This window comes from Cupressus sempervirens, chromosome 1, assembly GCF_028749045.1.
Source record: "Cupressus sempervirens isolate cs-2001-9-10 chromosome 1, ASM2874904v1, whole genome shotgun sequence".
NCBI classification, from domain to species: Eukaryota; Viridiplantae; Streptophyta; class Pinopsida; order Cupressales; family Cupressaceae; genus Cupressus; species Cupressus sempervirens.
Window position 1 is genome coordinate 27,739,977 of NC_143118.1, and position 13,120 is coordinate 27,753,096.

Below are 13,120 nucleotides of genomic sequence, written 5' to 3' on the forward strand. Positions count from 1 at the left end.
GTGAATTGCTAGGTTTCGAAATTCTAAACCCTGGTAAGATTTACCTCGCCCCAAGAATTCAGTCACTCCCATTACATGTGGTGTTGACTTATACCACCAATAGTATACACTCTTTATCACAAATAGCTCCACACAACCTTAAAATATGCATCGCAGATTACATTATTTCTTACTCTACCATGAAATGAGAGAAGTACCCAAAAAAAAATCATATGAAGCAAGTGCACTTTGTTTTTTTTAATCAGTTATATCTGGAAAAAATAAACGTAGTGGAAGGCGGAATTTATTTTATTCTTTTCCGATTTTCCTTTTGGCAAAAAGTGCAATCACGTGGTTTAGTGATTAGCAGAAAGCGTTAAAACAAAGTGGGGGAGGACTTGCTACTTATGTGGTCGAGTACATATGTTTTGTGGGGACAAAATACTCCAAATGAATGAAAAAGAGGGGGTTTGGACATTGGAACATATTTAGATAATATTTTCTCCAATGCACGGCTCCTTCACATGCAAGATCATCGGGCAATCCCAATCAATGATTTTGTGACTGCTAATTTGTTCGTTTTCTTTTGTTTTCAGAACATGAAATGCAAACCCTCTGCTCTGCAATCCCGCATTTATTGATGTAAATCAAGAATGAATTTATGTAATCTTGGCCGATCGGACCTGCAATTTCTGCTACGGCAATGGGGCTTGCAGGAGAAGACTTGGAATCCGAGGGCACGCATGGCGGATCTACCACCACTTCTTCCATGATTTCGTAACATCTTTCGAGCTTTTGCTGAAAATTTCACACAGATGAGATTTCTGTCAATGAAATTATTTCAGGAAATATGACAATTTATGCTACTATGCGAGATTTTATGCTTGAATTCCGAAATTAAATGAGCGAATGCTTTCGTATAATGTTTCAAGCTTTTGCTGAAATTTTCACACAGATGAGATCTCTGTTAACGAATGCTTTCAAGAAACGAGAAAAAATTATGCTTGTAAGCGAGATTTACACTTTATTTCCAAAATTAAACGAATAAATGACTTGGTGAAATAGTTCAAGCTTTTGCTGAAATTTTCACACTGATGAGATTTATATCAACGGAAGTTTTCAATAAACAAGAAAATTTATACTTCTACGCAAAATTTTACACTTCAATTCTAAAATTAAATGAGCGTATGAATTTGTATAATATTTCAAGCTTTTTCGGAAATTTTCAAGAAACAAGAAAATTTGGACTTGTGCGCAAAATGTTACGCTTGAATTTTCACACAGATGAGATCTCTGTCAATGAGAGCTTTCAAGAAACAAGAAACAAGAAAATTTATACTTCTATGCATAACTTTACGCTTGAATTTCGAAGTTTAACCAATGATAAGACTGTGATATTCACCTTGTCCACGGAGATGATATTGCAGAGATTTGACTTGAGAAGATCTGCCTGTGTCGGAAGCAATTCCTCCAATGCACAGTAAATTGATGAGACAGCTATTATAGACGGTCTGTATTCCACGAACTGAGATTCTGTGACAACGGTGCATACACTGGACGTTAATGATGGTAGGTACCTTCCTTGCGTTGACAAAAAAAGAAAAAATTGTGACGAGTTCTTGAAGAACCGTAAATATTTACTTTTTAACTTGTAAAGATCTCGAATGCCTTCGCCTCGATGGACGAGATATATTTATTTCTTGTGGCGTACAGAATACTATTTACAAATTTGATGCTATGTACCGGAGTCTGGTTAGTTTACCAGAAAGAGTCTGAAGCAATAATTCTGTGACTCGAGCACGTAGGAAGTTCTTCATCATCGGAGGTATATTTAAATACGGAAGCACCGCATCGGTGTAAGAAAAGGCCGTAACGGATCTCAGTCGCCATTCCAACCTGTTCAATATCGTCACCTCCATGCGCTGTAATGTCGTTGAATTGAACGTATACTCCACTCCTTCGACCTGTTATTGCCAAGGTAAAAGATTAAAAGGTATCTTTCAGTTCTAAAATTTGGAGCGAAAATGATCTAGATATTTATCAAAATAGAGCTTCGAATTTGGAGGAAAATATTCGTGGAACCGTCTGAAATTGAATTTTCGCTGGAGTAAATAGGGCATTGAGAAAAGAGACCGGATTTGTTAGCCGTAACGGAAAATTATGGCATAAATTTATAAATATGTATTGATACATTTTAAAAGAACTTACTGACTTTACGGTAGGATTAAAGCTTCATACCTGTAAATCTTGCAGAAGCGGGACATGAACCTCATCCTGCTTTGCAGCCACCGATAAGCATCCGACAGCGAGCAAATCCGTCATCCATGCTTTCCACGGCTGGATCGGCAACCAAATCCATCAAAAATTTCTACTCGGAAGCATAAATATTTAACAAAATTATCAATACAGACTACTTTACACGGCGATTCTCACCTTATCAAGACTCCTGGCAAGAAATCGATCCAAGCAATTAACGGCAGAACTAACAGTATGAGCACTGAAGTTGAAATGACCGCTGGCCTGACATCAGAAAACAAAAAATCTCAAGACAGAACGCAAATCACTCAAGCTCTTTCCAATAACATCGGCGCAAATGAAGAACAACAACAAAAACAGCATACCGCAAGCATCCACCGGAAATCAAGAAGAAGAACAACAACAAAAATAACATACCTTAAGCATCCACTGCACAGCCCTGCACCGCGTCCCGCGAAGATCAGCGGACTGCAAACGGCAGCAATAATCATCTCCAGGCACAAAGCTCAATTCTCTATCCATCAAAACCCTAAAAATCCCATCCTCTTCCAGAAGCGGCGAAGAAAAATCAATCACCGAGCCCTCGAATCCAAAATCTAGCTCGTCCTTCCGCGGACTAAAAGCTCCGATCATTTCCTCATCGCAAAGCAGGTTCTCACCACTCATTCCAACCATCTTCGACGAGATTCGACCCTGAAACTTCCAGTACGGCTGGATTCGATCGGAAGCTGCGAACCCCGACGCTAACGAACTGGCGACGTGTATTAAAATAATGGCGCGAGCTTCATTGCAGCAGCTCTCCCGGAGATTCGAACATACGACCACTTTGCTCCAAAGATCTCACAACAATAATGTCAAAAACAGTAGCTACATTGGTACAAAGGAAGTTTGCAGAGAAATTAATGAGGGATCGTCAAAAAAACCAATGCAAAGAACAAATTAGCAGGATTGGGACAGATTAGCAATGGCGATGGCGATGGCAATGCCAGATTTTTGACTGGGACTTTCTGTCAGCCACCTGCCTTTCTGCCTTTACAGTCCTTTTCGTTGAAGGAGTCCTTTTTAACCTGAGGTCAACATTATTTTTATTCCCTGAGTTAGTCACACGTTGGATTTTTTATTCCCGGAGTTAAAGTCACACGTTGGTCGCCATGAATCATAAATGTTCATGCCATCAATTTTAACCTGGCACACGTGTGCCCACGAGAGTCCCCATTTAACGCTTTATTTTCCCGTTAGGTAGAGAGCCCCTCATGTGACCAAGATTTATGAATTTCTCAATTGGGGTCCCCGTCTCCAAACGCTTAAATATAACTGCCTAGGTAGATTGTCGAATTTATTTACTGTTCCGGCCGGTAGTCCGATTATACTTTCCGGTTGAATTCCCGGGCTGACATGCGTTACCTGCCACTGCCGGTGGACATAAGTCAAGGTCAGCAGGCTCTTTTCCAAAATTGGCGGGACTTAACAAGTGGTGGGAAATCATCTGACTGCTGTTGGAGGAGCCGCCAGATTTGGTGGGGGGATAGCGTTTATCTTGTCATCAAGATGTATCAAACACCCCCCGGCCCCACCCCGGTTTTCATCATGCATAGGTTATTTTACTCATATTAAGGAAAGATGTTATTTGGCTGTTATAAGGGTAGGACGATGCGCCAAACACTTGGAAGCACAAAAAAAGGGGGTGGGGAGGAATTTTGTTTTAATATTTTTTATAGACCCAATGAAAGATGAAGAGTTTGGGCTGTTTGAGGGGGGAGGTAAATTTCTCTTACTTATGTTTAAGTTCTTACTTGTATGCAAAAAATTTTCTATTTATCAATTGTATCATCCTAAATTGTAAGTATCTAATAGTATATAATGTAAGGATCATTTAACATCTATCATAATGTATTTTATATGGTAGGTTCTTGTATGGTACTTAATGGAAATAGATTCTCTTTCATTTCATTCTTGTTCAAAATTGAGAGTAGACCTTATTTATAAGTGCGATCCTCTATTTTTTCTATAATTCCATAATTCATTTCATCACCTAAGCCCTATATCACCATTTTTGACATTTAACATTTTCTCCTAACCTCATAACTAGTTCTACCCTATTTTCCTACAACTTTTCATTGCTCAAGACCCATGGTTATGATTTGGGCCCTAGTTGGAGGGTATGAAATAGTTCATCCATTCTATACCCCAAAAATTAAGCCCAATTTTGAATTGTGTCCTCCTCTTAGTAATACCATGGAGGATTATGACACAATTAACCTGACTAAGTTTTAACCCCCCAAAAATAATTAGAAGTATTTAAGAAGCCCAACTCTCCTCATTTTAGTATCCATTTTCAATCCATAATAAGACAACTACTCTCAAGAATTCATAATCAAGCTATCAAGTGCAACGAAGTAAATCAAGTTCAAGAGTCATCAAGCATTCTCTCAAGCATCCAAGTTGTTTCTCTACATAGATCTAGCTCCTTTCCCCATTAGATGCCAAGCAAAGGAGATATATATCAAGGAAGGAGATACACCCACCTCTTTAGGTCTTCTTTTATATCCCTTGACCAAAATTTGTGTTAAATTACTGTTAGAAAGTAAACTCCACCAAGATAAATAGGGGGTGAATCAGTTATGCAATTAAAAAAAATCTCAATATCCTTATTTCATTCCAAAACATGTAAATAGTAGATGCAACAACCATAGAAAGATCACCATACACAATAACACCAAATATGTTAACTAGGGAAACTCTAGGTGGGGATGGTACCCACAAAATGATGTACTAATATATAGGTTCTTTGTAAGAGGATGGACCCTATTAGGAGTCAATGAAATACATTTAGTATATAATTTCCCTTGTTAGGAGATTTCAACCTTATTAAGAGTTGTAGAAGATAGAAGGACTCACTATCCAAATAGCTTCAGGGTAAGACCACTAAACTCATTGTCCAACTGGCCTTATTACTATCCTTCTCAAAATAATGCCAGTATACAATTGTCCACAACAACTTCTTTGCCAAATATAGTCACTTTTTTCGATCATTGTGCCTCAACTATACCAAACACTTCTCTGATCAAAAGATATTCAATATCAGGTTCACTCAATCTCACATACAAGTTCGCATACTCACATTACACAAATACCACAATACATGTTATATCACAAGGAAATAATCTTTCCTTTCTACCAAGTCCTAGAATAAGTTATCGAGTCAACCTTAGGGCTTTCTCCATTTACAATAATAATAGAGGACCATCTTAAGATATTATATTTACATGTTACAATAAAATATTACATCTTTTCACAATTACAAATAATTGTCGGCTCACAATCTTCATAACTCTTCACTTGATCCTCATCTAGATGTGTGTGTTTGACCATAACATCTTCGGCATGTCTTCTAACTCTATACAACCCTACTTAACCAAAATCTATCTCTGTTAGGAGATATAATCAAAACATCAACAACTACTCAACCAATAACTATGTTTGAACATTGTCTTTACAAAATCTCAAATAACTCTCCACTATCTTCATATTTTTGCACACGCTCTTAACCATAACATCACAACACTATAGAACATGTCCTTGTTGGTGTAAATAAGTACTTTAATTTTTACAATTACTTAAGTTTACTTAGGTTAATGCATTATTTAATTATATTGCATTATTTTATTATTTTTATTATGAGACACTTAGGAGTTTGCACACCTTGTGATTTGTCATGTTGACAACACAGGAGTATGCAACTTTATTTGAGCACATGGTGTCTACAACACTGTTTTGCGTGTCCCACCCTTGTAGGCTTATCCTCTCATCACCGCACTTACTTTCGTGCTTAATGGAGGATAATCCATATCTGGTGGACATGTGCTTGGTTGTGTGACACATCATGGTGCTAACTTCTATGCATTCTAGAAGCTCTCTTTTAGCCTTTATATTCAGGCACTCCTAGTGTACTCTAAAGTATCAATTATTAAATACATTGTTATTCTGATCATACTCTCTCCATTTTTGGTCTACAGTTGTGCTTGTGTTTGAGTTCTTAGTTCTTGGGTGAATTTTGCCCTTAGGCAAATTCTTACAGTCCTCAACTGTGCATAAGCTAATATGCAATCCTTAAACCACGTGAAGCTAATCTATATATGTTGTTCTATTAGTCTCACAAAATAAAAGGTATATTGGCATCAATGACAAACACTATCATGAATGCAATGTATGAACACTGTATCATCTCTCTAGCAATGTTAGGATGCTTCCCCTTAGGAATATCATCAGCATTCATGGTAGCAATATCCCTCTTTGGCATTGATAGCAACATGGATGAAACACATCTAAGTTCCATGAATATCAAATGTTTCTATTGCATCTACTCCCTCATTCATGCTAGCCATGAATGTCATTTGTATTGTAACCACTATGCATAAGGAAGGTGTTAATCTCCCAATACATCAATATTTTTCAAATCATCATCATTGATCATTTTCAAACTCTCTTCATTAATCAAATCTCTCCCATTGACATTAATATATATCTCCCCCATGTTAGTCCTTATTTTGTGCTCCATTTTTTTTAAGTGGCTTTGTAATATTTTGAATTTTCAACAATCTTATCCTTTTTCTAAGACAGGAAGTTTAAGGAAAAATCCTAATTTCAAATGTAAAAGTTTAAGAAAGACCCTCACATTATATTTTAAATCCTCGATAGGGTTAATTCTTTACTAGGTTTTATTTTGTAGGGCTTTCTTTTCATTTTTCTACCCTTTGTTATGCCCTGGTTAGGTCATGTCCATGTTTGAGTCAAGTGACAAGTTGTTCCCAACCACCCTTGATCTACCTAAAGATTGATAGCTCTCACTTTATCACTTTATGAAGCTGTTGTCTCGTTAAGGAATGTGACATTGCAAGCTTTCGACACCTGTTCAGTGGGACCAAAGGAATGTAGTAATTAGTAGTTTTAATCTCAACCCTCAGATCCTGCTAAGATCAATGCCTATCACTTTGTTGCTGAATAAAGTTGTGCATGGTTTAACAAATGTGACAATGTCATGCCATAAGAGACTTCCTAACCATAGATCAAATTATAGATCGAGGGTTGTTGCATGCTTGCAAAATGAAAGTGTTCAATGTTTAAGGAAGGTGAGAATGTGAGGTATTTCCATGTGTCCCTGTGGGCCCCCAAAAGGATGGAGTAGTATGTAACATTTTCAACCATTGATCAAAGAAAAGATCAATGATCCTCGCATTGTCACGATATCAAGATGCGAGGTATTTGAAAAGTGTGACAAAGTGAGCTTTCGACATGTGTCCTAGTGGGCCCATTTTCATTGAGCAGGTCTAAAGAGTGAGAACTTTTCTCAATCATAGATTAAGTTGACAATTTATGGTGGTTGCAAAGTCATAAAAGAAATATAAAGGGTTTTTAACCAAAGCAAGGAAGTGACGGAGTGACACTTGTCTTAGTAGGGATCATTTCCTAAAGAAAATATTAAAAAAGCATGGTTACTTTCTGATCTTCTGTTGCAAAGTTGATCAAGGTTTGTCATGATCTCATAAAATAGAAGTGTGGGATGACTAACCAAAGAAAGATAGTGACACAGTGACACGTGTCCATAGTGGGCCCACTTTCTAAAACAAGTGTTAAGAACCACAGTTGTGGTGGATCACCAGATCAAACACAGAGCAGTGGTTGTCGTTATGTCACAAATTTGAAGTGCAAGATGTTTAATGACAGAGATGTACTGAGAAACTGACATGTGTCCTACGAAGTAAAAGGATGACATAATATCAAGTTTAAATCAAAGTATCATATTTCTTTCATATCAAGGACCAATTTTCAAATGTCTTGCATTACATGCACAATTCGACTGTTGAAAAATTAATGTTGAATCAAGAGAAACTCATGCAAGTGAATTCAGCATAAAGTTTGTAGTTCATTCCAGGATCTGGTACAACTCAAAATAGAATTGAAGCAAAGTGAGCAAAGCCTAGATTTCTCAGCCTTAATACTGTGAATTGTTGTGAATGAGTTTTTTTTTGTTGTAATCAAAGGTTTGCCAGTAAGTGTCTGAACGTTTGCTATGAAAATTTTTTCTGTTTGCATTTTTTGAATTGATAAAATGCCTCCACGAAGGGACTTTTTTGGAAAAATGAACTATCAACATAGGAATGTGCATGATGATTTCCTTGAACAATTTCTGGCTTCCACAAACGAAACTGTGAGGGGAAGAGAATTGATCATGAAAAGCCCTAGACTAAAGATCGATGAGGGCTTCTATGACAAAGGAAATTGATTGAGGGATGTGGAAACATAAATGGGTTGGGGGTTTGGAGTTGTTTAGGAAATGGTTTTTGCAAAGAAACCATGATACACCATTAAGAAATGTTTGGGAGTTCAACATTGGAAAGCTAGTTGTGCCAGGTGTCTTCATGGATGAGGATCTACTGACAATGTTAGCAAAGAGGTATGAACTTGTGTTGTGGGTCGTGAAGAACCATGCTAGAGAAAATTTGTTTAGGGTTATAGTTGAGGTAATCAAAGAGGTTTTTACGTTAAACCCTAACCTTTCTCTGCATGAGAAGATTGATTTCTATAATTTGTAGACCAGCTATGATGCGCAAAGGATATACCTTCGAGGTGGACCACTATAAGAGCATTTTGTAAAGGTGGGGCATCTAACAATAGTAACACCTTTTACTCCAGAGTTCCTATTAAAGAAATATTTCAACCCTAGGGCACAAGCTCTATATTTCCCTCTATGAGATTTTTGGCATGGATGAATAGGAGCACATCCGGGTCCTTAGTTTTTATGATGGCTCAATTGTTGCAAAATGGAATGAGCTCTATTTTTTATTTGCCTCCCATTTGGTTGAAGAAATACATAATGGGATCATTGGCATAAGCAAGGGTAAGGTTCACAAACATTTTGGTTGCTATTCACTTTTGATGCATATTTGTCTATTTAAGGGTGTTTATGTCTTTACAAAAGACATGAAACTAGAATGAGAAAGTGATGGAGAGAAGATACCAGCCTAGCTCTGGAGTGTTGATATGACTTGGGAAGTCACATATACTAGTTTTATCCATTTTGATATATATTTTGCATCTAAGATGAGGACATTGTTAAGTTAAGACAACCCTCAAATTCCTAAAGCCTTACTGGAGCTGATCAGGCCTAAGGATCATGCTAAGGGTTTAAATGTGAGCCACAATTGTGGAGATGTCATCCCATATTTAGTCTACATTGTGTTTAGAGTATATGGTTTCCAATGGAAGCCCCATGTTCTTCCCTACCAAGTACCCTTGAAGGTATGAGTTGTTGAGTTTTTATGGAAGATTGGAGGACTTGAGGAGAGAGAATTGGTAGGATGTTCTAGGGGAACATTTTTTCCTAATTTCATAGTTATTCATAATTTTGTGCTAACCAAAGGAGGATAGAGACATGTGGGTAAGTTCCTTGATAGATATCAAATGGCCCAATCCCATTCTCATTTTATAGATCTAGAGGAATTTTTTGAAATATTTAAAGAAAGAACTAAGGCCAAATCATATGATCATATATTTTACTTTCTTGAGGATATAATTAGAAATGATTTCTCTTTACAAGAACATGAAGTAAAGAAAGAAAAATTGAGAGTTTTTAGCAGAGTCCTGGAATTTTTTGATGCTTTAGACAAGAAATATGATCCTTTAGGTGATATCAAGTTTTGGGGGGATAAGGTAAATAAATTGATGTCACATTTTCTTGGAATCATGCAAACCTTGAATGAAAAGAAAGAGGCATTAATAAAAGCATATTTAGACCAGGCCAAGGAGGTAGAATGAAGAATGGTAGATAAATTTGTCATCAATCCATGACAGTACACCCTCGTGCCAATTTATCAAAGGCAACATTCAGAGAGACTGCCCTTAGAGCTAGCAATAAAAAGGCAAAAGTTGGAAGAGAGATCTTCATCAAGGATGGAAGAATATTCTCCTTCTCAAACCCCAATACATTTTGATAATGAAGACTCCTTGAGGGATAAATTGAAACAAATGGGAGGCCAATATGATGTTCTAATAACAACATTAGAAATAGAGGAGGGAATGCCTGAAGAACCCCCAATGCCACTCTTAGCACTCACTGTTGAGGATTTCAAAGGAAAAGAGATAGACCCTATTGTAGTGAAGGCTATCAGAAAATTTCTAATAGGTGATGATTTTGTAAAATCTAGGGCTTTTATTCACTTTTTGTGGAGAAACAATATTTCTAATTTTGAGGCAAAATGCAAAAAGGTAAAGGTAGAGCAACCTGATAGACAAGACTTTGAAATTGAAGAGGAAATAAAAGTTGATCTTATGAATAACTTCAACCACAATTGTTGAAGGATTCAGGTGTCCTTATACTACCAAAGTGGGATATTGCTAATGCAATGGTTTTTTATGCCATTAGAAAAGAACAGGAGACCAAATTTAACATAGAGGAGGAGGTCAAGGAGGCCCATAAAGGGGTAAAATATAGTGATGATCATAAAGCCCTAGTGATGTGATCCATTCAAAAAAGGGATAAATCCAAACTCCAAGAAGCTTCAAATACAGAACATACAGGAAGCTTGGTAGTATACAGAGTGGTTGATGTGGATAGTGAAAAGATCTCTCTCATGAGTAAAGAGGTGGTTGATTTTGGTGTGGTGGTAGCCCAGAAAGATAAAAATAAATTCCTTGAGCTCAACACTAAGTTTGAATAATTTAGAAGCTTATGATGAGAGAGGAAGCAAAATTAATGAAATGGAGAAAGTCTTTTCAAAATTGCAGAAGCAACAAGGAAAGAGAAAAGTGGGGGAAGAACCCAACTAGCTTATAATTGCAACTTCACTTGCTCCACCTCCTCCCAATGGGCCTATCATTGAAATCCCTAATACACCTCAGCATCAAGAGTTTTACACTGTAGATGAGTTGAGTGAAGAAAAATCTAAACTTAGGGCAACACAAGTAGAGGTTCAAATTCAATATGAGGATAGAGTTAGAGACACAATATCTTCTAATCAACTAGATTTCTTCCCATTAAACAAATATTAAAAAAATTGTAACCTACTAATAGACAATATCACCAGCCACAAGTTGGTTTATGTGATCATTAATTTCCAAGACAAGGGAAATGTATTACAAATAGATAGGTCAAGACCTAAATCCATAAGAAAAATCCCAAATAGATATATTGTGTCATACAAACATCAAGAGGGTTAATCAAAAGTATTAAAACCTAGAACAATGTGTCATTATGCATCATATGTCCTTAATATTCATCATAAACCACAACTTGTCACCCTGATCATTAGAACAGGAAAGCCAATATAGGAACAAACCAATCTTAAGATAACTTCATTTGGGAACATCAAAAGTATATTCATGATTCTTAGACCACGCCATAAGGATCGTATAAGAAAATGAGAAAACTAGATTGATCAAAACCTAAAACAATAGGAAAATTATCTAAATAAACATTAAAATGATAAATTGAAAGGAAATATTTTTGGGTGATGCAAGATTTCCAATGACCCAAGGATGCTCTTGCATCATATATCCCATGTGAATAGAATATTTTCCATAAGAGGAACTTATGAACATCTAATAGGATTTAGATAAATCACATGCTCATTCTTGACTCATAAGTCTTATACATTGGGAAGGAAATAATTATTTTGACTCTATACATCTACAAATGTTGAATAATACACTCTATCATTAGGTATCTTACTACTACTACTTCCACAAGTGTTTAAATTTATGTCACTTTTGCAATCACCAACTAAGATCTTCTTTAACTTCTATTGTTTAATTCCACCTTTGACATCATTCAACAAGTTTATATTTCTATTCTACCCACAAGATTTTTATGCTCAACAATTACCATTTCACTAATAACCTTTTGTAACATCATCATCTTGTTGTCACCAATCTTCAAGTTCATTGGTTCACATTTACTCATCACATTTTTTAATAAGTGTACCATCTTAGTAACCTTTTCAGCCACCTGCTACAAATTTCTCACCTTCTGGTCCAAGTTAGTCTGATCTCCTAAGGTTTATCCCTAGCCCTAAAGGTAACTTATCTTCTTTTCAACTTATCTTCTACCTTTAGGGTATACTAACAAGCATCTTAAATTATACTAATCTCCATCATAATTAACTCATCTTAAATGTTTATTCTAGTACCATAAACATACCTAGCCACATTTTTCTTAGATGGCTTTTAATGTTCATATATAATTACCATCTTGTAGAACTCCTCAGTATACTCCTTAAGTGTCATTTCTTTCTTCTTTAAATTATGCAATATCTTAAACAATTCTAGTTCATAATCCTTGAGTATGAACTTGGCCTTAGGTTCATCATTATCTTCCCTATCTTTCTAAAATTATTTCCACAATAAGGAAGCATGACCTTTCAACTTAGTTTGGGATAAACTAACACTCTATGGATCCCTAACATCTTCAAGCACAAACTAATCCTCTAGTTTAGTTATTCAATCTATGAATTCCTTTGGATGTAAAGAACTAGAAAAGCATGTAACGTCAATTTTATGGCTCTTACCTATTTGTTGGGTATCTTTCAATAATATTTCTTCTTTGGTAGGAATGTCAAATTTAATTGCATCGAGACCTTTAGCAACTTCCTCAAATTCATATTTACTTTTAGGGTTTCTCCTAGCCCTGACCAAAGCATTATGGATCTCAGTCCTTATCTCATTTCTAAAATCCTCCATCACCTGCTATAGTCTTCTAGGATTCATCCTTCTAGGAAACATGTTTACCATAATGCCAATCTTTATTCCTTAGGTTTAGTGATCTAACAATCTATGTCAACACCAACAATCTGCCTTAATAAACTAGGTTTGTTCAATAGCCAGGAAGTAT

General features: G+C 36.2%; 1 protein-coding gene across 1 annotated transcript; it reads right to left on the bottom strand.

Annotated features, from left to right (window-relative positions):
* Positions 1–267: 267 nt before the first annotated feature.
* On the bottom strand, positions 268–3,517 carry LOC149575998 (cyclin-D1-1-like). The gene is made up of 6 exons (XM_089816116.1): positions 2,653–3,517; positions 2,413–2,499; positions 2,218–2,316; positions 1,742–1,943; positions 1,382–1,512; positions 268–777 (listed from the first exon to the last, which is right to left on the bottom strand). Exons 1-6 carry the CDS (start codon positions 2,908–2,910, stop codon positions 547–549), a joined length of 1,008 nt encoding a protein of 335 aa, XP_089672242.1. The 5' UTR covers positions 2,911–3,517; the 3' UTR covers positions 268–546.
* Positions 3,518–13,120: the final 9,603 nt, after the last annotated feature.

Bases quoted from the DNA above. Each gene is read 5' to 3' on its own strand.
- LOC149575998 (XM_089816116.1), bottom strand. From the start codon at position 2,910: ATGGTTGGAATGAGTGGTGAGAACCTGCTTTGCGATGAGGAAATGATC. The intron at 2,317-2,412 runs GTGAGAATCGCC...TTGCCGATCCAG, and splicing joins TTGCCAGGAGTCTTGATAAG to CCGTGGAAAGCATGGATGAC. The intron at 1,944-2,217 runs GTATGAAGCTTT...TGGCAATAACAG, and splicing joins CGCTTCTGCAAGATTTACAG to GTCGAAGGAGTGGAGTATAC.